Source organism: Bombina bombina, chromosome 6 (genome assembly GCF_027579735.1).
Source record: "Bombina bombina isolate aBomBom1 chromosome 6, aBomBom1.pri, whole genome shotgun sequence".
NCBI lineage: Eukaryota > Metazoa > Chordata > Amphibia > Anura > Bombinatoridae > Bombina > Bombina bombina.
In genome coordinates, this window is record NC_069504.1 from 849,865,568 (window position 1) to 849,892,971 (window position 27,404).

General features: G+C 38.9%; 1 protein-coding gene across 1 annotated transcript in view; it reads left to right on the forward strand.

Annotated features, from left to right (window-relative positions):
* Positions 1 to 5,542: 5,542 nt before the first annotated feature.
* LAMTOR4 (late endosomal/lysosomal adaptor, MAPK and MTOR activator 4) overlaps positions 5,543 to 27,404 on the forward strand; it is a 61,587-nt gene continuing 39,725 nt past the window's right edge. Inside the window, exon 1 of the mRNA XM_053718261.1 lies at positions 5,543 to 5,647. Coding sequence (XP_053574236.1) covers positions 5,645 to 5,647 — 3 coding nt within the window. The 5' untranslated portion in view covers positions 5,543 to 5,644. The remainder of the gene's footprint in view (positions 5,648 to 27,404) is intronic.

The window sequence follows — 27,404 nt, forward strand, 5'->3', positions numbered from 1 at the left end:
TAAATTTTTTAACAAATAAAAGAAATAAATCTCTCTCTGCTAAAATACAGGTCTCTCTCTTTCTCCAACAAAATGGCAAGTGAGGAGAGGGAGGGAGATCCACACTGATCAGAGTCAATATTTACAAATATTGACATGATCAGACAAATGGGGTATTTTATTATTATTATTTTTTTTTTCACAGAAGGCTCAGATTGGGTGACCCTAGCTTGCCCCTATGGTGAGACAGGCTAGGGACACCCCCAGATGCCCCATGATGCACCGGGCATCGCCATTTTGGAAGCCTCATGGGGGAGGGGGGGGGCGCTATATGTGGGCTTTTTAATTTTATATTATATTTTTTTTTTTCACATTTTTTAGTTTATTTATATACTAACTAAGTGCCTCGACCCACCGAGGCACTTAGCACACTAGCAGAGCATCGGAAGCGTGTCCGATCGCTTCCGATGCTCTGCTGCACTGCCGGGCTCCACGTGGAGCAAAACCGGAAGTGATCACTCAAGGGGGAGTGATCAATCCGGTCCCGGCACTCCGTAACAGCACTGCAGGGATGCCCAGACATCGAGGCATCCCTGCAGTACTGTAATAGTGCCTGGAAGCGATCTTGATCGCTTCCAGCACTCACTTTAGCCGAGGACGTGCAGGGTACGTCGTCAGGCATTAACTGCCTTTTTTTTTCAGACGTACCCTGCACGTCCTCGGTCACTAAGGGGTTAAAGATTTGATGGTTCCTTCAAATAATACATGGTGAAAATATACTATATACAGTATTCATCAGCTACTAAAGTAGCTCAGTTACTAAACTGTAAACAGTCTGCAAACAAAATAAAAGTTTTAAAATTATTTAAAACTAAGGGTTTGAAGATAATCTATCATTTGATAATGAGCCGATTTCAAAGTCGACGTGATCACAATTGGACATTTTTTTTTATTGCTTATCTTCAGCACATTTTTTATAATTGTTTCCGTCAAAAATTGTCCTGTACTAAATATTTGCCAGTCCTGTTTTCTAGGAATGGAACAAACTTTGTTATTCTTCATTTGTTTACACAGATTTACACAAATCTTTATGTGCTGAACTTTTTACACTAATAAATCTGGTGGTAAAAATAGCGGAATACCACTTCATACAGTGATATTCTGCATTTGTATACAAATAAGACATTTTTACTGATCACAATCTAAATTCTCAATGAATACTAAACCCATTTTTTTTTTATTTCATGATTCAGATAGAGCGTCTAATTTTAAGAAATTTTCTAATTTACTCCTATTATCAAATTTTCTTTGTTCTCTTGGTATCTTTATTTGAAAGATGGAAGCTTAGAGGAACAGTCAACGCAAAATTGTTATTGTTTAAAAAGACAGATAACGCCTTTACTAACCATTCCCCAGTTTTGCACAACCAACATTGTTATACTTTATAACCTTAAAACCTCTAAGGTGTTGCCTGTTTCTAAGTCACTGAAGACAGCCTCTTATCACATGCTTTTTTTTTTATTAGCTTTTCACAACAGGGGAGTGCTAGTTCATGTGAGCCATATAGATAACATTGTGCTCACGCCCATGGTTTGTGCACAACACAGCACTAATTGGCTTAAATGCAAGTCAATAGATAATAAATAAAAAAAGTCATGTGATCAGGGGGTTGTCAGAAGAAGATTAGATACAAGGTTATCACAAAGGTAAAAAGTGTAATAATATAACCATGTTTTCTGTGCAAAACTGGGGAATGGGTAATTAAGGGATTATCTATCTTTTTAAACAATAACATTTTTTGAGTTGACTATCCTTATAAGAGCCAGCCCATTTTTGGTTCAGCAGAGTGGGTAGCCCTTGCTGATTGGTGGCTACAATTTCGGTAATTAAGAAATAAAATGACTTGATAAACTCTGGATAACAATTTTCAACTTATTATTGAGTACTCCAAAAGATTTCAAATACAGTTTTGCGCATGGGCAAAACACACTGAAATTATTGGATGGCAATTTCCCCAGACACAAAAGATGTGTTAAAACATAAGTTTGCCACCTGTGGAATTGCTGGGGAGTGTGGGCAGGGGAAGCACTAACCCCCCAGCAAAATATTTTCTCCCCTTCCACAACAATTCCCATCTCTACCATCTCTCCAAGGGCCTCCTGGAATGTTCCCCCCACATTTAATTTCTAGAGACGTCACTGTTTGCCGAGTCGTTAGTGATAAAATAATTTTTCTGAGAACTAATTGCTACTGTGAGCTCGCTGAAGCAATAACCAGCCACGTAATGGCTGATTACTTATTGCATGCCCGTAAACGGGTAAATTTGCATGTTTAGGGATGTGTGATAAATTGGCATTCCACTTATAATCTAGTCCTTAGTCAGGTAATGCAAATAAGTGCAGACAAATCATTTTTTAAACTAGTTAAAGGGACACTCAAATAAAATTTAAACTTTCATGATTCAGATAGAAAATGCAATTTTAAACTACTTTCCAATTTACTTTTATTAACAAAATGTGCAGTCTTTTTATATTTACACTTTTTAAGTCATCAGCTCCTACTGAGCATATTCATAGAAAATACGTATATGCATTTGTGATTGGCTGATGGCTGTCACCTAATACATTGGGAGTGGAAACAGACATTGCTGAAATTTGTCAAAAAGAAATCTACTACTCATTTGAAGTTCAGACTAAGGGGTTGATTTATAAAAGCTGAGAATATTTTGCGCTTGCGTACAATCCCGCCCCTGCCCGCGCACAGCCAATCACGCGCGGGCAGGAGCTGTCAATCTCCTTAGTCGGACTAGACCGCAGAGATTGAATTTCGCCACTGTTGAGTAGCGAAAGGCTTTAACAAGCAGCGGTCTGATGACCGCTTAGGGTTGCCACCCGCCCCGGTATCACCGGGACAGTCCCGGTCTGATCCTGCATGTCCTGTGTCCCGGAACTACACTCAAATGCCCCGGGCTAAGAGCTCCCCTGGCGCAGCAAGCAAAGATTTTAAAAAAAAATTAGCTGGCCAGGGGAGCTCTTAGCCCAGGTTAACTAAAATACTGGGTAGGTGGAGTCTGGAGATGGAGGATAGTGTAGGAGGGGGGAAGAAGGTTGAGGAGGGTATTCGTCACATGACATCCAGCAGAGAACGGCAGACTGAGAGGTCAGGCGTTGGTGCGGTGGGCTGACCATCTGAGGACGGGTTTAACCCCGAAAACGTTAACTACAATAAAGAGTTATATTTTTAAAAACGGTGAGTTCCTTCCCATTGTCTGAATATTATATATAATATATATAATATATATATTATATATATATATATTTTTATATATATATATATATATATATATAGTCTATATCCAATAAAGGACTGCACTCACTGGATTTAGTTTCAGAAACCTTCAAATCTTTATTACAATAAAGATTTGAAGGTTTCTGAAACTAAATCCAGTGAGCGCAGTCCTTTATTGGATATAGACTGTATACTTGTTTGACTTTGCACCCTGGTTGATGACTACACAGCATTGGGAGTGCAGACACACACGGAGGATATATATATATATATATATATATATATATATATATATATATATATATATATATATATATTATTTATATATTATATCTATATATATTATTTATATCTAAATATATATATAAAAATTAATTTCATAATGAATTTGAGGCTGTGACAAGCCATGTCTCCAAACCACGCCCCAAGCCACACCCTCTCCACGCCCACTGTGTGACTAAGTTCCCAATATTATTTAAAAAAAGATAGTTGTCTCTTGATGTATATGCAGGCAATTTTTTGCAGCAGTAAAAAATATGTTGTGCTTTTGAAAATGGATGTGCGCTGATACCTCTTTGTTTGTGTAATTACTGGGTCATATTGGCAGCACTCCCAGATGTTGATTTAAACTTTTTGTAAGGTGTGCTAAAAAAACAAATTTTGTATTTGTATTTAAAATTACCAGGGAGACTGACCATCTCCCATTGGTTTAAGCACCCCACCCAAGTTCAGGTGTGCTCATTACAGTGTTAAAGAGTTGTGAATAAAAAGCCAGGGAGTCTCATTCTATTATGAAGAGTAAAAGCAGGAATGTTTCAGCCCTCTGTGGCAAAAGGATTTAGAGTAGGACCAGTCGAATTGGGGCACCTTGTAAGCGGTGACTGGCTAAGCAAAATATGGCCATATTGTGTGACTAAGTTCCCAATATTATTTAAAAAAAGATAGTTGTCTCTTGATGTATATGCAGGCAATTGTTTGCAGCAGTAAAAAATATGTTGTGCTTTTGAAAATGGATGTGTGCTGATACCTCTTTGTTTGTGTAATTACTGGGTCATATTGGCAGCACTCCCAGATGTTGATTTAAACTTTTTGTAAGGTGTGCTAAAAAACCGAATTTTGTATTTATATATATATATATATATTATTTATATATTATATCTATCTATATTATTTATATCTAAATATATATATAAAAATTAATTTCATAATGAATTTGAGGCTGTGACAAGCCACGTCTCCAAACCACGCCCCAAGCCACACCCTCTCCACGCCCACTTAAAAAGTGTCCAGGAATTTATTGGGCAAAAGGTGGCAACCCTATGGCCGCTGCTTGTTAAATACAGCATGCAGGTTCGCTTGTGAGATAACCTGCAGCCGTAGGGTTTCAAAGGCTGGCCAAAGCCTTTGATAAATCGACCACTAAGTGTGCTGTTGCATTGTCTTGTTATCATGCATTTGTTTATGCAAATCTGCTGTATTTACTGGTCCTTTGAATCTGAGGTAAATGTCAAATACTGAGGGTGCTGCATCTCAATAAGTAAAAGGATTATTTACTGGAGTTTATAGTTTTCAATTATTTCCTCAGCCATGCAACATTATATCAGTGTAAAACTTGGTATGGGGGTTCAGGACTGTGAACAGTACTGATGTAGTTGTGACCCCAGGAAAGGGCTGCAAAATGTTAGAATATAAAAGCCCAATTACCAGCTTCACTAGATAGAATGTTGCAAGCATTGATAGTTTTACTGAACTCCAATAACACGGAAATAATGTTTTTGATCGTTCCATTTAATCTGATGTAGTACACAAAGAATATGTCACTATGTTTTCTATGTATGTTTATGTAATACTTTGTTAAAAAAAAAAATCCCTCAGGGGTCACTTTATTTTTTAAATAAAAAAGCATGAGAGACATATTTCAACAGTGGGACATCCTATATTAGGGAACTAGATTCAAACAGCAGTACTAAATAAGCAACTATAGTACAAATATAGTTTCGTCAATTTGGGCAATTAAAAAAATAATTATCGATTTAATAACCAAGTCAATCAACTAAAGTTGAAATGGTTAAAATAAAGGTGGAGCTGTTCAGTTAGTAGACACAGGAGAGAAAATAATAAAATGAAACGTTAGATAGATTGACAGAACATGTGACCAATCGGAATCAGAAGAAACACGTGAGAAATTTAGCACTCACAAAAATCATATGACTTCAGCTATGAGAGAAAAAAAAAAGAGCTGCAGTTAGTATATGACCAATCAGGAGATTCATATGAATGACTTACATGTGAATGAACCAATACGAAGAGGGTTTCAAGACCGGAACTAGAAGCTGAGTGAGTTGTGGAATAAACTGAAGCGGAGGATACCTTTGAGATGGTAATAATAATAGAGTAAATTGAGTGTGAATAAGTGGGGGATATACATAATGTATAATATTAGAAAAGACGAACGATGTTCTTTCTAATTTACTGTTAAAAGAGAATATACTAAATTGTGTAACAATTATTGCAGCCATTGGTTCATAGCCAAGGGGCTCCAATGTCTCTGACATTAATTAGAAATCACTGGCCGCTTCACAGCTGTGCTGTATGTGCGCAGCTATTATATATGTGCAGTATTGAATTCGTCTGTATTTTATTTTAATGTATCGTATTCGACATAACACACTGCGGTGGCGATTAAACAAAAATGCGCCTTAAAGGAAATTCTAGAGTATAAACAGTTTACAGGTAAATCATTTTGTTCTACAAGCCCCAATCTCAAAAATATTATTACTAACATTTATAAAACATTTTCTACTTACTATGGTTGTGGTGGCAACACTACTTCCTGGTGCAGCAGTTTTACAACCAGAATTAAAGGAACAATAAACATTACATAAAACCTTGCAGTAAGATATTTAAACTTTTTAGAAACGTTATCATTTGGCATTTGAATAGATTAAAGGGCCATTTTAGTAAAAAAAAAATGGCATGCTCTAATTTTAAGACTACTGGCCCTACACTACTGTATGTTTAACCCCTGCAAATGGGTTAAACACATAGTAGAAGTGCCACTCCTATTGGTTCCAGGAGAAATCAGCAACACATCTGACTCCTGCGACTATCACTGCTGATTGGTTCTGCTAGAGACCAGCAGTGCTTACACGGGTATCAAGCGGCATTCTACCGTGTGTTCAACCCTATTGCAGGGGTTAAATACACAGTAATTTAGGGTCGATAAAGAATTAGAACATGACATTTTTTTTTCCTATTATGGCCCTTTATATTTACCATTTAAATTTAGTTTGTTTTTTAAAATGAGCAGCCAGTAGTTCTGCCAATCCAACAGCGGCTTCTAGCCTCAATCTTTCCGCAGTAGATTAATTATAGAGAGATAGATAGAACTGCCACCCACAAATAGTTGTTTTGAGCAGGCAGTTGCTTTCTACTATTCACTGCTGTTTAACCCCTTAATGACCACAGCACTTTTCCATTTTCTGTCCGTTTGGGACCAAGGCTATTTTTACATTTCTGCTGTGTTTGTGTTTAGCTGTAATTTTCCTCTTACTCATTTACTGTACCCACACATATTATATACCATTTTTCTCGCCATTAAATGGACTTTCTAAAGATACCATTATTTTCATCATATCTTATAATTTACTATAAAAAAATTATAAAATATGAGGAAAAATGGAAAAAAACACACTTTTTCTAACTTTGACCCCCAAAATCTGTTACACATCTACAACCACCAAACAACACACATGCTAAATAGTTTCTAAATTTTGTCCTGAATTTAGAAATACCCAATGTTTACATCTTCTTTGCTTTTTTGTAAGTTATAGGGCCATAAATACAAGTAACACACTCAAAATTAGCGCTAGTTACATTAGAACACTAATATCTTTCAGGAATCTCTGAATATCCATTGACATGTATATAATTTTTTTTTAGTAGACATCCCAAAGTATTGATCTAGGCCCATTTTGGTATATTTCATGCCATCATTTCGCCGCCAAATGCGATTAAATACAAAAAATCGTTCACTTCTTCACAAACTTTTGGTTTCTCACTGAAATTATTTACAAACAGCTTGTTCAATTATGGCTTAAATGGTTGTAAATTCTTCTCTGGGATCCCCTTTGTTCAGAAATAGCAGACATATATGGCTTTGGCATTGCTTTTTAGCAATTAGAAGGCTGCTAAATGCCACTGCGCACTACACGTGTATTATGCCCAGTAGTGAAGGGGTTAATTAGGGAGCATGTAGGGAACTTTTAGAGGTAATTTTAGCTTTAGTGTAGTGTAGTAAACAACCCCAAGTATTGATCTAGGCCAATTTTCGTATATTTCATGCCACCATTTCACCGCCAAATGCGATCAAATTAAAAAAACGTTAAATTTTTCACAATTTTAGGTTTTTCACTGAAATCATTTACAAACAGCTTGTGCAATTATGGCACAAATGGTTGTAAATGCTTCTCTGGGATCCCCTTTGTTCAGAAATAGCATACATATATGGCTTTGGCATTGCTTTTTGGTAATTAGAAGGCCGCCAAATGCCGCTGCGCATCACACGTGTATTATGGCTAGCAGTGATGGGGGTTAATTATGTAGCTTGTAGGGTTAATTTTAGCTTTAGTGTAGAGCTCAGCCTCCCACCTGAAACATCAGACCCCCTGATCCCTCCCAAACAGCTCTCTTCCCTCCCCCACCCCAAAATTGTCCCCGCCATCTTAAGTACTGGCAGACACTCTGCCAGTACTAAAATAAAAGCTATATTTTTTTTTTGTTTGTTTTTTTCTTAGCATATTTACATATGCTACTTAGCCCCCAACCTCGCTGATCCCCCCACCAAACAGATCTCTAACCCTCCCCCTCTGCCTTAATGGGCGCCATCTTGGGTACTGGCAGCTGTCTGCCAGTACCCAGTTTAGTAAAAAAAAAGTGTGTTTTTTTTTTTTTAATTTAATTGCCCTTTTCTGTAGTGTAGCTCAACCCCCCACCCCTTCCAGATCCCTTAGATTATTATTTTTTTTTTTTAAATGTTGTTTTTTTTACTTTTATTAACATTTATTTTTCTGCAGTGTAGCGGTTCGCTCCCGCCCTGTGCACGCGCCCGCCCCCCGTGCACGTGCGCGCTCCCGTCTATCCCGCCCCCTCCACTTCATTCGGCACATCGATGGCCGCCCACCCGCCACCCAGACTTGCTCCCACTTGCTGCCACTTGCTGCACCGATGTCCGGTGCAGAGAGGGCCACAGAGTGGCTCTCTCTGCATCGGATGGCCAAGGGGGGTTATTGCAGGATGCCTCGATATCGAGGCATCACTGCAATAACCGTAAAGCAGCTGGAAGCGAGCAGGATCGCTTCCAGCTGCTTTCCAGACCAAGGACGTACGCCACACGTCCTCGGTCATTAACTGTATTTTTTTTTGAGGACGTGTGGCGTACGTCCTTGGTTGTTAAGGGGTTAAATAACAAAAATGTGGCTGGAGGCACAACCCAAAGACCAATTTATTAGATAAATTTAACAAATGCTGAATTTCAATGTTTTTTTGTTGCTAAACTGAGGATTGCATTACTGTTTCCTGTCTCTCTAACTTCTGAAACTTTTGCTGCCTATCCTTACTTAAGATATAGTTGATATCAAGACCATTAGGGCTAGCAAACCTATACAGCACAGGTGACCAAGGTAGTACTAAAGCATTTTTTGCACTTTGCGTCTGGACAACTACTTGTTTTTTATTGGTTGTAGTGCTTAATAAATTGTTTCCTATAAATTATTGCTATTTATCAGCTATTGCACTCAAATTTGATGATACTTATAATGGATTTTAAAACAATGTTTATAAAAGTACAATAGTAACTTCATTGAATTCTTTAGAAGAGTATCAGTTTGAGCACATTACTTCAAAATATCTATACCCTAAAGCCGAAAGTGAGGTTTCTGTTACGTGGATTTTACAATTTGTCCTTAGCTTACTCCGACTAATTGTATTCTGTCTTTTGGTATTGTTTGATGTTTTGGTGCATTTAAAGTGATGGCAAATCCTAGGGTTTGTGAAACGTTAGGATTTACTATTGGAACAAATAAAGGGGACTTTCATTCATGAAGTTTAAAATACTTCATCCTGAAAGCTCCTTCATTTGTTCCAAGCGATCGCTGCATTGAGCTGCTAGACAGCCTACGGCAGAATGCTGTTTTCGCTGTTTGGCTGAGATGTGACGTTTCCACCTCTTAGCTAATAGCCGTATGGGAAATCTGGCTTGGCGCTGCAATATGCGATAGCAGCTCAGTGCGGCGATTGCTTGGAACAAATAAAGGAGTGTTCAGCATGAAGTATTTTATACTTCATGAATGAAAGTCCCCTTTATTTGTTCCACTAGTAACTCCTAGCGGTTCGTAAACGCTAGGATTTACCATCACTTTAATTGTTTCCTTAAAGGGATATTCAAGTAAAAAAAAAAAAAAAACACACAGAAATACAACTTGGGACTCTCAGAGCACTGCTGGTAAACAGTGGAAAACGCAGCTGATCCAAACAGCAGCGCTAGTCGAACAACTCAGATGTGGAACTAGCACTGCTAATTGGATTAGCTGCATTTTTCCGCCCTGGGCCAGCAGTGCAGTGCGAGTACTGAGCAGTATTTCTATTGTGTGCTTACCTTGTTGTGGGGGTTAAACACACAGTAGCGTAGGGCCGATAGTCTTAAAATTACATGCTCTAACAGATTAAAACATGTAACTTTTTGACTATAATGGCCCTTTAAGTAGTATTCAACCTTTATTTATAGCCGAAGTTTAAAAGACACAGATACAAAGCATTAATTTATGTTCAAAAATATTTCTTACTATGGATAACGGGGCAGGTTTAAAAACAAACAAAAAAAAAACCCCATCATATGTTTATGACTGCTCTAAAGTACAGCAATCCTTACTCAGAAGGATGTAGGTCATGTGAAAAAAACTTTCTGCGTCTGCTTATTAAAGGAACATGCACAATTATTAATAGTACAACCACCTTGCACTATAAATTTTATAGAACAAAAAACACAAGGGAGCCAAAATGGCTTAGCACAGTTTGATAAGGAGGGTAGATAGGTCAAATATTGAAGTACTCACAACTGTGCTTGGCCATTTTGGCATCCTTGTGTTCTTTTTGTTTTATAAACGCTAGGTAGACTGTGACATTGTACATGGAGGTGGAAGAATCACAGTTATTGGGAATCATTTGTGGACTCATACTTATGGGACATTTGTTTTGTGGCCCTACAGTGCTGTTACATATTGTTTTATTTATTAAAGTGAATGTAAATTTTGATGCTAAAGTGCCCGGTTTTTAAAAATTCAATTAAAAACGGGACACTCTAATTCATCAAAATTTACATTTCACTCCTGTTGTGAAAAAAAACAACTTACCTTTTTAATCTTGACAGCAGCTCCAGCTTCCTCCACCCGTCGCAAAGCCTCTTCCTGGGTCTAAAATGCCCTTTCTCAAGATATATATATGGCTTGAGAAAGGGCAAAGCCCCGAAACGTCGCCTATGTTATTTTTGCTGCAGCTTTTTCTTCTAAATATATTATATATAGATACAGGTGACCCTCGTTTTACAACGGTTCAATTTACACCGTTTCAGAATAACAACCTTTTTTTCCAGTCATGTGACTGCTATTGAAAAGCATTGAGAAGCAGTGCATTTATTAAAATAGCCAGTAGGTGGAGCTGTCCGCTTGTGTTGCAGCAAAGCCAAGCAAGCTGAAATGAATCAGTTTAACCAGACCTGAGCTATCGAGCAGATTTCAAAGGAACAAGATCTTCATGTCTATAAATCAGTCCAGATTGGAACGCATAGAAAGAACTGTTTGCAGAAAAATGCAAGTGAAGTCTGTGTTGTGTGATTATTTTATTAGGTTTATAATGCTGTTTAGCAAATGTTTTTGTTCATTTAACTTAGTTTAATTATATATTCTGTGTTGTGTGATTATTTTATTAGGTTTATAATGGTGTTTAGCATTTAAAGTCTTCATTTCAAAGCTTTAAAAATAATGTATTAGGTGTTACTTATGACAATTTTGAGAGGGGCCTGGAACCTATCTCCCTCACATCCCATTGACTTACATTATAAACTGGGTTTCAATTTACAACAGTTTCGATTTACAACCATTCCTTCTGGAACCTAACCCCGGCGTAAACTGAGGGCTACATATATATATATATATATATATATATATATATATATATATATATATATATATATATATATGATTTTCCTTGGACGCTCCTTATATGTTTGTTCTAACTTTGCACAATATTTTAATTATTACAGTTTTGCCCTCTTTTCTTGAAATTAAAGTCTGAAAATTGTGATTTTCCAGCCCTTGAAAATAAAAGCGCACATGTTAGGCTTTACAAGCCTAACCTTGCTACATACCCTCACCAGCCACTTTATTAGGTACACTTGTTCAATTGCTTGGTAACACAAATTGCTAATCAGCCAATCACATGGCAGCAACTCAATGCATTTAGACATCTAGACGTGGTGAAGACAAATTGTTGAAGTTCAAACCGAGCATCAGGGGATTTAAGTGACTTTGAACGTTGCATGTTTGTTGGTGCCAGACGGGCTGGTCTGAGTATTTAAAAAACTGCTGATCTACTGTTATTTTAACGCACAACCATCTCTAGGGTTTACAGACAATGGTCCGAAAAATAGAAAATATCCAGTGAGCGTCAGTTGTGTGGATGACAATGCCTTGTTGAGGTCAGAGGAGAATGAGCAGACTGGTTCAAGATGATAGAAAGGCAACAGTAACTCAAATAACCACTCGCTACAACCAAGGTATGCAGACTACATCTCGGAACGCACAACACGTTGAACCTTGAAGCAGATGGGCTACAGCAGCAGAAGAGCACTCCTGTCAGCTAAGAACAGGAAACCGAGGCTACAATTCGCACAGGCTCACAAAAATTGGACAATAGAAGATTGGAAAAACGTTGCCTGGTCTGATTAGTCTCGATTTCAGCTGCGACATTCAGATGGTAAGGTCAGAATTTGGCGTAAACAACATGAAAGCATGGATCCATCCTGCCTTGTATCAACGGTTCAGGCTGGTGGTGGTGGTATAATAGTGTGGGGGATATTTTCTTGGCACACTTTAGGCCCCTTAGTACCAATTAAGCATCATTTAAACTCCACGGCCTATCTGAGTATTGTTGCTGACCATGTCCATCCCTTTATGACTACAGTGTACCCATATTCTGATAGCTACTTCAAGCAGGATAATGAACCATGTCACAAAGCTCAAATCGTCTCAAACTGTTTTTTTGAACATGACAATGAGTTCACTGTACTCCAATGGCCTCCACAGTCAGCAGATCTCAATCCAGTAGAGCACCTTTGGGATGTGGTGGAATGGGAGATTCGCATCATAGATGTGCAGCCGACAAATCTGCAGCAACTGCTTGATGCTATCATGTCAATATGGACCTGAGGAATGTTTCCAACACCTTGTTGAATCTATGCCACAAATAATTAAGGCAGTTCTGAAGGTAAAAGGTGGTCCAACCCGATACTAGCAAGGTGTACCTAATAAAGTGGCCGGTGAGTGTATATGTATATTAATTGCAGTCTGTTATAATTTTTGCTAAAGCCAAATAATGGAGATTTTGTAAACACAATGACAGTGTCAATCCCTGTCTTCTGCAGATTCAAGTTCCAATTGGATCCTCCAAATAAGGAAAGTGGTGGGTAGGGTTTGATTGAAAAAGCTGTTGCAGCAAACAAAGTGCCCCATTTATCAATGCCTGGACGGACAAGGTTCACCCGGGTTCACAGCAAGTAGGCAGCAGTACGCTGCACGCATTTAACATTGCACAAGCGGCTGATTGTGCAATGCTGTTCCCTGCTCCCACTAGGCCAATGGCATACGAGCAGGGGCTGTCAATCACCCCGGGCATATGTGTCAGGGGTGATTTTTTTTTTTTTTTGCAAATAAATTTTTTATTGAAGTTGAAATAAGTATTAACAAACAAGATTCACCTTTAGAACAGTATTACATCAAAGAGGGTCTTGCATTGTCTATAATCTAAGTTTGGTGACAAAACAGTATTGACATATAATAAGAGAGTTACGTATATTCATAGTTAAACATGGTGCTAGACAAAAGTGCAGGTGAAATGAAATAGAACTTCATTTTATATTATTTTATTGGCAAGTGATCTCCACAACACAATGGAAGACGCTTCATGGCATATCTGAGTCAGAGCTTCAGTCTGTGGAGAGTTAGTATGTGTGTTGGCCACTCTTGGGCCGACATATATAGGGGGGAAGGGGATATCAGCGGGCAAAAAGCCGCTCAGATAGAAGAGGGGGGAATGGAGGGGCGGAGCCTTCTAATCAATGCGGTGGAGCTTATAATATAATTAAGTATGGGTTGGTTTCCTCTTCTGTTAAATAGATAAGTTATGCCAAGCCATGCCTTCCCAGTTAGCACAGCCCGACAGTATCTATAGCAACTGAGAGGTGGAATTATATATTCTAGGGTGGGACGTGGGATGGATAAGACAGCTACTGGACCCTTAAAGTCTGTCTGGAAGGAGAGGGGGAGACTAAGTGAGACTGGATGGGAAGTAGACTATAAATGGGTTAGTTTAATTCAGAAGAATTACTACTAAGCAATATAGAGATAGCCAAACCCTGCTCTAGAGCCCTATAGTCAGGGCAGTACAGGTAGGACTGGTTTGAAATTAGATTAGTGAAAGATATAGGTGTAAACAAACTATATATACTATATAAGTTCCTACAGTGACAGTGTATGTAGCATTAAGCTATATCATGGAAACTTAACTCAGACTTACAGGCTTCTTGTTGGATGTGCCAGTTGGTTATAAACTCAGAAAAAATTTGCTAAATAGAAGAACACATAGCATTTAAACATATATGGTCTCAGCGAAAATATTATGAATAGGCAGTAAGTGAAATAAGGATATATAGAGGATGCTTTACTGGGGATTCATTTAGTATTATTTATTTGCTGCTGTTAACAAGTCTAAGTTCCAGGGGTCATACAAAGATGGAATATCAAAGTAGTTGTTCTACACTACCCAGCAGTAAAGGTGGATACTAGGGCATTATATTAGTATAGGGAAAACATCCAAAAATAATTCCTAGGCTATAGAAGGGTTCCACTCCAAGTTAACATACGTGTACATATTACCCTCATGTATCCGTGGTGTCACTTTAATTAACAAACAGGATGATGCAACCATACGTGTTTATAAAGCTCTCCAATATAATAGAGTTAGAAGAGCAACATAAATAGGATAGAGACAAGCTGCCAACATGTGAAGTGTTACCACATTATGACTCAGATTGTAAAACACACTTATGGAAGCTTTGATAGTCCTGATTATATCCAATAGTGCGGGAGGAATGTGAGAAGAGTCTGGCATGCAATACATAACAGTACTTAACTATAGCATATTAAATGTAACCATGAACACATTATACATCAGTCACAGAAAATCCTGCAGGCAAGAGAACCGGGAAGTATTTGGGTGTCTTCACATGAATAGCGAGGGAGGGTTTTAGAATAATCCACGCCACCACTAAGCAGTTGTCCCAAATAAATAGGTAACAGGTCACTGTTGCAGGTATAAATTATATTTTGGGGCGCTGGCAGTATAGGTTTGGGTGGGTAGATAGTAGAAATAATGACGGGCGAATGTGGGGGCAAATATAGCCCCAGCAATGTAGGAGATTCATCTGTATCCTTAGGGAGTACCCGTGGGTTAACCCGCACCAAAGCGGTACCACAGACTTAGAGGGTTTGCTAAGACAGACTGTCCTGGGTCCCACAACCATCTCAAATATCTGCTCGGAGCTCCTAATGGGAAACCGGTGGTGTTGATAGCGCTCCGAGAAAGCGCCTCACAGATGCCGACAAAAGTTGTGTCCTTCCTACTACAGATGACAAATAACCTCCCTTGGGCAAATTGTGTAGACCGGTAGCCTTTGTTTACCTGCACAGAGTCACAGGATCTCCCGGTAGATGACTGGGTGTACAGAGCCTCTGCGGTGCTGTTTAGCTGTACACAGTGCTCCATGAGGCTAAGCTGAAGCCCCATGTCGATCTGGCTGGATGCGGTCTCCGTGAGTTGCTTCTGATGACTAAGATCTGACAAGACCGTCTGTAAGCCACTATGCGGTATTTCCAAGTCAGGGCCGGAAGTGAACCCGTCAGCAAGATTTGGTGTAGCCCCCATAGTGCTTCGCAGAGGAGGATATGTTACCAACTCCGATGTCTCTCGAATTAGAGGCCGGCGGGGTAGCATTGCTGTGAGCTTGTCTGCCATGGCGGCCAGGTCCCTCTTCAGCTCGCCGTAACAGGTTTGGAGCGAGTGTTCCATCCTAGCCTCCCATCTAGTTAGAGGTTTCATTCTGAGTCAAAATGGCGATTCGCGCCACTGCAGCTAGAAATTTGGCATCAGCTTTAGGCTTAATTTATCCGTGAGATTCACAGTTAGTTCTCTTAGTGCCTAAGCATCAGAGTAGTTGCAATGTGAATCCTGAATAACAGGTAAAGAGACCTCCTAGATAATATAAATTACACTTTTTAAAGTTATATCTGAGGAGCTCTAGAGATGCACGTCTGGTCGCTCTGCTTGTTGGCTCCGCCCCCCCAGCGTGTCAGGGGTGATTTTAATCTTGTCAGCTAAGAGCTAGTGTACAGGTTAGTAAGAACCGAAGGCTATCAATGCTGCATACACAGCTTGATAAATGGAGCCCAAAGTGCTAATCTTTTCCAATAATGTTTAGATTCTGCAAAAAAAAAATGTAATTACAAGGTGTATATTGTGTAACAAAAGCTTTTAGGAATAATTTTACTTTCGAAATCGTCTGTGTTTTCTATTGAAGCCTATGAAAGATTTATTTAAAGTGTTGGTATACTTGCCAAATCTGTCACCAACCATTTGAGTTATCACAATGTTTATACATAAGTTTCATTCATGAAGTTATTTTTCTGCCTATTATTAAAGTGATGGTAAATCCAAGTGTTTAAAAAACGCTAGGATTTACAATCAATGAAAATAAAGCGGACTTTCAGTGATCACTTAGTAAAAGAAAAGGTGCTAAACTCGCCCTTCCTGTGCCGCAGCTCCTCGCTAAAGTCAGCTCCTTCAGTTGGCCATGGCACAGAGCTCTTCCATATATGAGGTTACGTTTCTACCTCTAAACCAACAGCCATGCTAGTCATCTGACAGTGTTCTGTATGCTAGCACGGTTATTGGTTTAGAGGTGGAAACATCACCTCGTTGGTAAAGAGCGCTGTACCGTGGGCGGCTGGAGGCAAGTTGCAAGGGCACTTACAGGGTAAGTTTAGCACACTTTTTTACTAAGAGATCACTGAAAGTCCACTTTATTTTTCAAAATTGCAAATCCTAGCGTTTTTTTAAACGCTCGGGTTTATCATCACTCTTTATTAACTTGCCCAGCCTGCCCTTCGCAAATTGGGATTTTTTTTTTATCTTAATGGCAATACATGCCGTACAGCGCTACAAGAAAATAAAAATTATTTGCAGAGCCGTTCTTGCAACTCTTATTTCTATCAGGCTCACTATCTATGTTACTAACTAACAGCAACAGGAAATGTAAGAGGGGGGAGGTGACAAAATGGTATGATTAAAATTATGAACTAATTACTTTAAGTGCTAAGTGCTTTTTTCTTTCATGTAATTAGCAAGAGTCCATGAGCTAGTGACGTATGGGATATACATTCCTACCAGGAGGGGCAAAGTTTCCCAAACCTCAAAATGCCTACAAATACACCCCTCACCACACCCACAAATCAGTTTTACAAACTTTGCCTCCTATGGAGGTGGTGAAGTAAGTTTGTGCTAGATTCTACGTTGATATGCGCTCCGCAGCAGGTTGGAGCCCGGTTTTCCTCTCAGCGTGCAGTGAATGTCAGAGGGATGTGAGGAGAGTATTGCCTATTTGAATTCAATGATCTCCTTCTACGGGGTCTATTTAATAGGTTCTCTGTTATCGGTCGTAGAGATTCATCTCTTACCTCCCTTTTCAGATCGACGATATACTCTTATATATACCATTACCTCTACTGATTCTCGTTTCAGTACTGGTTTGGCTTTCTACTACATGTAGATGAGTGTCCTGGGGTAAGTAAGTCTTATTTTCTGTGACACACTAAGCTATGGTTGGGCACTTTTGTATAAAGTTCTAAATATATGTATTCAAACATTTATTTGCCTTGACTCAGGATGTTCAACGTTCCTTATTTCAGACAGTCAGTTTCATATTTGGGATAATGCATTTGAATAAATTAATTTTTTTCTTACCTTAAAATTTGACTTTTTTTCCTGTGGGCTGTTAGGCTCGCGGGGGCTGAAAATGCTTCATTTTATTGCGTCATTCTTGGCGCTGACTTTTTTGGCGCAAAAAGTTTATTTCTGTTTCCGGCGTCATACGTGTCGCCGGAAGTTGCGTCATTTTTGACGTTTTTTTGCGCCAAAAGTGTCGGCGTTCCGGATGTGGCGTCATTTTTGGCGCCAAAAGCATTTAGGCGCCAAATAATGTGGGCGTCTTTTTTGGCGCTAAAAAATATGGGCGTCACTTTTGTCTCCACATTATTTAAGTCTCATTATTTATTGCTTCTGGTTGCTAGAAGCTTGTTCACTGGCATTTTTTCCCATTCCTGAAACTGTCATTTAAGGAATTTGATCAATTTTGCTTTATATGTTGTTTTTTCTATTACATATTGCAAGATGTCCCAGATTGACACTGAGTCAGAAGATACTTCTGGAAAAACGCTGCCTGGTGCTGGATCTACCAAAGTTAAGTGTATCTGTTGTAAACTTGTGGTATCTGTTCCTCCAGCTGTTGTTTGTAATGAATGTTATGACAAACTTGTTAATGCAGATAATATTTCCTTTAGTAATGTTACATTACCTGTTGTGGTTCCATCAACATCTAATGCTCAGAGTGTTCCTGTTAACATAAGAGATTTTGTTTCTAAATCTATTAAGAAGGCTATGTCTGTTATTCCCCCTTCTAGTAAACGTAAAAGGTCTTTTAAAACTTCTCATTTTTCAGATGAATTTTTAAATGAACATCATCATTCTGATTCTGATAGTGGTTCCTCTGGTTCAGAGGATTCTGTCTCAGAGGTTGATGCTGATAAATCTTCATATTTATTCAAAATGGAATTTATTCGTTCTTTACTTAAAGAGGTCTTAATTGCATTAGAAATAGAGGATTCTGGTCCTCTTGATACTAAATCTAAACGTTTAAATAAGGTTTTTAAATCTCCTGTAGTTATTCCAGAAGTTTTTCCTGTCCCTGATGCTATTTCTGAAGTAATCTCCAGGGAATGGAATAATTTGGGTAATTCATTTACTCCTTCTAAACGTTTTAAGCAATTATATCCTGTGCCGTCTGACAGATTAGAATTTTGGGACAAAATCCCTAAGGTTGATGGGGCTGTCTCTACTCTTGCTAAACGTACTACTATTCCTACGGCAGATAGTACTTCCTTTAAGGATCCTTTAGATAGGAAGATTGAATCCTTTCTAAGAAAAGCTTACTTATGTTCAGGTAATCTTCTTAGACCTGCTATATCTTTAGCGGATGTGGCTGCAGCTTCAACTTTTTGGTTAGAAGCTTTAGCGCAACAAGTAACAGATCATAACTCTCATAGCATTGTTAATCTTCTTCAACATGCTAATAACTTTATTTGTGATGCCATCTTTGATATCATTAGAGTTGATGTCAGGTATATGTCTCTAGCTATTCTAGCTAGAAGAGCTTTATGGCTTAAAACTTGGAATGCTGATATGTCTTCTAAGTCAACTTTGCTTTCCCTTTCTTTCCAGGGTAATAAATTATTTGGTTCTCAGTTGGATTCTATTATCTCAACTGTTACTGGAGGGAAAGGAACTTTTTTACCACAGGATAGAAAATCTAAAGGTAAATTTAGATCTAATAATCGTTTTCGTTCCTTTCGTCACAATAAGGAACAAAAGCCTGATCCTTCGCCCTCAGGAGCGGTATCAGTTTGGAAACCATCTGCAGTCTGGAATAAGTCCAAGCCTTTTAGAAAGCCAAAACCAGCTCCCAAGTCCACATGAAGGTGCGGCCCTCATTCCAGCCCAGCTGGTAGGGGGCAGATTACGTTTTTTTTTTTTCAAACAAATTTGGATCAATTCAATTCACAATCTTTGGATTCAAAACATTGTTTCAGAAGGGTACAGAATTGGCTTCAAGATAAGGCCTCCTGCAAAGAGATTTTTTTCTTTCCCGTGTCCCAGTAAATCCAGCAAAGGCTCAAGCATTTCTGAAATGTGTTTCAGATCTAGAGTTGGCTGGAGTAATTATGCCAGTTCCAGTTCTGGAACAGGGGCTGGGGTTTTATTCAAATCTCTTCATTGTACCAAAGAAGGAGAATTCCTTCAGACCAGTTCTGGATCTAAAAATATTGAATCGTTATGTAAGGATACCAACATTCAAGATGGTAACTATAAGGACTATTCTGCCTTTTGTTCAGCAAGGGCATTATATGTCCACAATAGATTTACAGGATGCATATCTGCATATTCCGATTCATCCAGATCACTATCAGTTTCTGAGATTCTCTTTCCTAGACAAGCATTACCAGTTTGTGGCTCTGCCGTTTGGCCTAGCAACAGCTCCAAGGATTTTTACAAAGGTTCTCGGTGCCCTTCTGTCTGTAATCAGAGAACAGGGTATTGTGGTATTTCCTTATTTGGACGATATCTTGGTACTTGCTCAGTCTTCACATTTAGCAGAATCTCATACGAATCGACTTGTGTTGTTTCTTCAAGATCATGGTTGGAGGATCAATTTACCGAAAAGTTCATTGATTCCTCAAACAAGGGTTATCTTTTTAGGTTTCCAGATAGATTCAGTGTCCATGACTCTGTCTCTGACAGACAAGAGATGTCTAAAATTGATCTCAGCTTGTCGAAACCTTCAATCACAATCATTCCCTTCGGTAGCCTTATGCATGGAAATTCTAGGTCTTATGACTGCTGCATCGGATGCGATCCCCTTTGCTCGTTTTCACATGCGACCTCTTCAGCTCTGTATGCTGAACCAGTGGTGCAGGGATTACACAAAGATATCTCAATTAATATCTTTAAAACCGATTGTACGACACTCTCTGACGTGGTGGACAGATCACCATCGTTTAGTTCAGGGGGCTTCTTTTGTTCTTCCGACCTGGACTGTAATTTCAACAGATGCAAGTCTGACAGGTTGGGGAGCTGTTTGGGGGTCTCTGACAGCACAAGGGGTTTGGGAATCTCAGGAGGTGAGATTACCAATCAATATTTTGGAACTCCGTGCAATTTTCAGAGCTCTTCAGTCTTGGCCTCTTCTAAAGAGAGAATCGTTCATTTGTTTTCAGACAGACAATGTCACAACTGTGGCATACATCAATCATCAAGGAGGGACTCACAGTCCTCTGGCCATGAAAGAAGTATCTCGAATTCTGGTATGGGCGGAATCCAGCTCCTGTCTAGTTTCTGCGGTTCATATCCCAGGTATAGACAATTGGGAAGCGGATTATCTCAGTCGCCAAACGTTACATCCGGGCGAATGGTCTCTTCACCCAGAGGTATTTCTTCAGATTGTTCAAATATGGGGACTTCCAGAAATAGATCTGATGGCCTCTCATCTAAACAAGAAACTTCCCAGGTATCTGTCCAAATCCAGGGATCCTCAAGCGGAAGCAGTGGATGCATTTTCACTTCCTTGGAAGTATCATCCTGCCTATATCTTTCCGCCTCTAGTTCTTCTTCCAAGAGTAATCTCCAAGATTCTGAAGGAATGCTCGTTTGTTCTGCTGGTAGCTCCAGCATGGCCTCACAGGTTTTGGTATGTGGATCTTGTCCGGATGGCCTCTTGCCAACCGTGGACTCTTCCGTTAAGACCAGACCTTCTGTCGCAAGGTCCTTTTTTCCATCAGGATCTCAAATCCTTAAATTTAAAGGTATGGAGATTGAACGCTTGATTCTTAGTCAAAGAGGTTTCTCTGACTCTGTGATTAATACTATGTTACAGGCTCGTAAATCCGTATCTAGGGAGATATATTATAGAGTCTGGAAGACTTATATTTCTTGGTGTCTTTCTCATCATTTTTCCTGGCATTCTTTTAGAATTCCGAGAATTTTACACTTCCTTCAGGATGGTTTGGATAAAGGTTTGTCTGCAAGTTCCTTGAAAGGACAAATCTCTGCTCTTTCTGTTCTTTTTCACAGAAAGATTGCTAATCTTCCTGATATTCATTGTTTTGTACAGGCTTTGGTTCGTATAAAACCTGTCATTAAGTCAATTTCTCCTACTTGGAGTTTGAATTTGGTTCTGGGGGCTCTTCAAGCTCCTCCGTTTGAACCTATGCATTCATTGGACATTAAATTACTTTCTTGGAAAGTTTTGTTCCTTTTGGCCATCTCTTCTGCCAGAAGAGTTTCTGAATTATCTGCTCTTTATTGTGAGTCTCCTTTTCTGATTTTTCATCAGGATAAGGCGGTGTTGCGAACTTCTTTTAAATTTTTACCTAAGGTTGTGAATTCTAACAACATTAGTAGAGAAATTGTGGTTCCTTCATTATGTCCTAATCCTAAGAATTCTAAGGAGAAATCTTTGCATTCTTTGGATGTAGTTAGAGCTTTGAAATATTATGTTGATGCTACTAAGAATTTCCGAAAGACTTCTAGTCTATTTGTTATCTTTTCCGGTTCTAGGAAAGGTCAGAAGGCCTCTGCCATTTCTTTGGCATCTTGGTTGAAAACTTTAATTCATCATGCTTATGTCGAGTCGGGTAAAACTCCACCTCAAAGGATTACAGCTCATTCTACTAGGTCAGTTTCTACTTCCTGGGCGTTTAGGAATGAAGCTTCGGTTGATCAGATTTGCAAAGCAGCAACTTGGTCTTCTTTGCATACTTTTACTAAATTCTACCATTTTGATGTGTTTTCTTCTTCTGAAGCAGTTTTTGGTAGAAAAGTACTTCAGGCAGCTGTTTCAGTTTGATTCTTCTGCTTATAATTTCAGTTTTTTTCATTATAAGTTTTAAACTTTTAGTTTGGATGTGGATTATTTTCAGCGGAATTGGCTGTCCTTATTTTATCCCTCCCTCTCTAGTGACTCTTCGTGGAAGATCCACATCTTGGGTAGTCATTATCCCATACGTCACTAGCTCATGGACTCTTGCTAATTACATGAAAGAAAACATAATTTATGTAAGAACTTACCTGATAAATTCATTTCTTTCATATTAGCAAGAGTCCATGAGGCCCACCCTTTTTTTGTGGTGGTTATGATTTTTTTGTATAAAGCACAATTATTCCAATTCCTTATTTTTTATGCTTTCGCACTTTTTTCTTATCACCCCACTTCTTGGCTATGCGTTAAACTGATTTGTGGGTGTGGTGAGGGGTGTATTTGTAGGCATTTTGAGGTTTGGGAAACTTTGCCCCTCCTGGTAGGAATGTATATCCCATACGTCACTAGCTCATGGACTCTTGCTAATATGAAAGAAATGAATTTATCAGGTAAGTTCTTACATAAATTATGTTTTTTTATTTGCTGAGGTTAGGTAGTCTTCAAATATGTATTACAAACACCAAACATTTACCATCACTACATGCTTAAAGGGACATGAGACTCAAAATTTTTCTTTAATGATTCAGATAGAGAATACAATTTTTTTAATCAACATTCCAATGTAATTCTATTGTTTAATTTGCTTCATTCTTCAGATATCCTTTGTTGAAGAAATAGCAATGCATATGGGTGAGCCAATCACACTTCTATGTGTAGCCACCAATCAGCAGCTACCGAGCCTGTTTAGATATACTTTTTAGCAAAGTAAGCTAGAGAATTAAGCAAACTATATAATAGAAGTAAATTGGAAAGTTGTTTAAAATTTAATGGTCTATCTAAATCATAAAATAACATTTTTTGGGTTTCATGTCCCTTTAATTTTCAGAAGAAAAAGCACAATGCTTGTAATCTTGTATATTATCGTACAAAGAGTCTGCTGCTTTACCATAAACTATTTAGATTCCTATTTAGATTTAGATCAGTTTAAAAAAAATAATAAAAACAAAAAATATAGTTATCCTCCTTTTAGAGTAGAGGCAACATAGAATTTTTTTTTTTTTTTTTTAAATATTTGTTTATTGAGGTATTAAATAATAACAACAAAACAGGAAATATGTCCAGACATGGATCAGTCATAACATAAACACTTAAACATTTTACATATATGAGGTAAAAATGTGCTGGAGTATTGGTGTTGTAGGGTATCAGAAGTTTATTGTAGTCTCTAATCTGTAGTGGTGTTATACGTATATATAAATAAGAGCTAGTGCTATGGACTATATTTCAATAGTAAGAAAATAACAGGTGACACGTGTTATTGCACTACCTCTGACACCATGAACATAGAGTGTAAAATAATATCTAGGGAACACAAATGTCTGGAGCATATAACAACAGAACCTCGTTTTTTATATCGTATAGCTAATGAACTCTACCCCAAGAGAAGAGGTACTTAGTGAACTAAAAATAGTGAGAGGTAGAGAGTTGTCTTTTGTCTGGCCTCCCATAGGCCAAAGTATATGGGGGGGGGATGCAGCGGGCAAGAGCCGCTCGGAGTGGGGGGGGGGGGGGGGGAAAGGGAAAGGGAGGGCGGACCCAGTTTGGATGCTGGAAAGGCAAAAACTATTACCAGGTCAATAATCTGAATAGATGAAAAAGGTCTAAAATGGAAAGTGAATATCTACGATGCAGTAGTCAGTTACAACAAGAGGCGCTATGTAAGCCTGGTTACTATACTCGAACTGCTTTTTTATGCCGGAAGGTACTGTGTCATATTTAGTACCATACATAAACTGTACACTGATACTAGAGGCTCTTTGTTAGACTTATTACTATAAGCACGTTGTGCTCATGTACTAATGGCCCTATATTATGTTTGTTACAATATCCAAACTGTGCCTATATACTAAGGGCACCGTATTAGATTTGATATCATGCGCAAGCCACATCTATATGCTAGAGGGCACTGCATTAAACCTGCCACCATACACAAGCTGTATCTTCAAACTTAAAGCACTGTGTTGGACTTGTAACCACACACAAGCAGTATCTACAAACCATGGGCTCTGAAAGATACTTGTCACTCCACACAAGTTATACCTATATATTAGTGGTAATACGTTACACTAGCTGCTACACTATATAGAGACTGTACTCATTGATCAGAGACACTATAATAGACTTGTTACTAGAGACATCATTATTGTCCCTCATCTAGGTGCTCAAAGAGTACAGGGAGTAAGAGTGTGCAAGAAATATCATAATGAAGAGCAAACTAACAAAGCCCATAGAATAATAAAAGACCCAAGTTAAAGAGTATAACTTTGTGACAATGAAGGGAAATTTTGCCCGCAATTCTACTCTGTGCATTAGGGAAAGATTAGAGCTTGGCACTGATGTTATATTACTATATCTCTTATTAGTGAATCCTCTCAGTCTGGTATAGCTAATGAGACATCTATATTATTTTAAAATACAATAAGGGTATGCTCAGGAGAGGAGTAGTGCTGCATCTCCCCTTCAACCCATGTCACATAAGACCCAGAAGCTGCTAGTAACTATCAGTATATATACAGTGTATGCATAGGGAGGGATCCCCCGTTTTAACCAGGTAATGATATTCCCTATAATGAGAGACAAAATAAACATATCTGGGTGAAGCAGAGCAGAAACATTCAGTTCAATGGGAGTTACATATATTATAGTTAATGAAGAGTTCCAGGTGAACACCATAATAGAGCTGACAGTAATATAACATAGTAAAACAGTCCGACTGTGTGATAGACCTTCAGTTGAGCTATGTAAGTCCAGCCGACAAGCAATAGAGATAGCCTCCCGGATCAAAAGGGCCTATCGATGGGTCGATGCGGTGTAAGACATCTATCCTGCTATACCCAGGTGGCAATATGCTTTGAGCAAGCAGCATCGGCATGAAGAAGTGCAGCCCCAATTTATCCGTACCCGGTAACAGATGAGCAGACAATCTGCGAACCCCTGGGGTCAGAGTACCTAAACAGATGGAGCGGTTGTAGTCCTGCGGTACCTCGATTAGACTGATAGACTCCATGGGGGTTACTCTCGCAATCGTATGCATAGCGCCACAGATTGCGATGCCGTGGGCTAGTGATAGAGGCTCCCTCTGGCTCCCGATCACAGGAGTTGTGCCTAGCTGTCCGATTCCTACGAGGGGCTCCCTCTGTGTGATCAAGCTCCTTGTTTGCATTCCCACATGGCCAGTCACATCCTCCATATCTGGGGCACTGTAAAGTAGAGTGGGTCTCATGAGGGTGCTAGGTGTACCAGCAGCAAGATCTACTGTATCCCCCGCTATCTGATCCTCCTGTAAAAAGTGTCGTTCTTTGTGGGTCGCGACATTTGTAATGTCCAACCTGTCTTGCCATGGGGTCACCTGTTGTTGCATCACAGACTTCAAGCTGACCGAGATGTCCTCAAAACCAGCCGACATCTGAAAGACGAGCTTCTTCAGAGCCTCATGAATAGCAAAAGATTCTTCCTCCCTATTAGACGCCATAACGGTAGTAGGCCACAGAAGCCTGGGAGTTTCCTAGCTGGCAATGGCGGGTAGGGGAAGGATCTAACATAAAAAATAGCGTAGGGAAGTCTGCAGATTATGTAAGGGTGATCCTGCTTATTCAAGGTTAAATTTGGAGCAAATTGCAGAGAATTGGTCCCAATTTGCCAGTATATTAAAGATATTGCTGCAGGAGCTCTCTGAGATACGTCTTCCCTGCTTGGCTGCTGGCTCCGCCCAGAAAAATTATTTTATGTTGAAATAGTTTTTATTAACAAAAGGTTCTTTCCATGCCATATACATAAATATTTTTTTTGCAATACATCAGGTAAATATTAATATCGTTAGAAGTCTCAGCCTACATATCATGTTATTTAGACATATAAGTTTGTAGGCCCTCCAAAAGGGCTGGCTGGGAGAGAATAGCAGAGCAATATCAGGGACCGCCTGAGACTAGTGTGTAAAGCTTCTGAAAGGGTCCTTGTAGTCAGTTCATCCAGAGGGTCTGTAGATCGGAGTTACTGATATTGTATACTCATTGCTCTTCATATTTTAATACATTGAAATCATCGGCATGACATAAATAAACTCAACTTCATGACATAAAACATAACAAATTAAAATAAACTTTACTGGAAGCTTTAGAGTTCTCTTACATAAAATGTGTGGAAGAGTGTTATTATAGTCATGAATCAAGTGAGTAGAAAAAGACCTTTCCTGATTCTGTCCCTGTGTTTTCATTGTATATAAAGGTATATCCCCATTCTCCTATTGCCTTAGATCTTATTTACTAAGCTTTAGGTTTCCTGCATCATCCAATAATACCATATGTTATGAAATGTGTCTACTGTATCTAGAATCCTAGCTGCAGATTCATACATTAAGGGCTAGATTTATCAAAGGCTAGGCGAACTCTGTATGTGCTTCGCCTGTAACTGCGCCCTAGCTCGCCTCCGGAGAAGCGCACATGTGCGCCTGAATTTATCACAAAAATAGATGTAACTTTGCGCAGGCGAGCTGGGGCGTAATAATGATAAATTTCGCCTGTCGGCAAAAGCATTTACTCCCTATTTACTCATTTATCACAGTACATCCCTATAAATATTTACGCCCCCATGTTTTGATTATTAAAAAAGCGTTTTTAGGTAACTATTTAGCTTATATTTATATTATATAATGTTTCTGTGCTGTGTATATATATATATAACTGTTGGTACCCATATGCTCCTGTGGAAGCACAAATTTCTTGCAATAACAGTCTCTTTTTGTCGCTGAGCCTTTGAAAAATTAGTTAAAAGAAGAAAGTACTGCATCACAAGATGTAAAAGCATGTATTGTAATGGTGTTCGCCTCAGTCTGTATGACGAAATATACAACACGCAATTGAACCCGAAATTTCAGTTCCCTATTGGCGCAAAGCAATGATGAATTCCAAACAAGTCGTATTTCTATGTTTGTAAGCAATGTGTA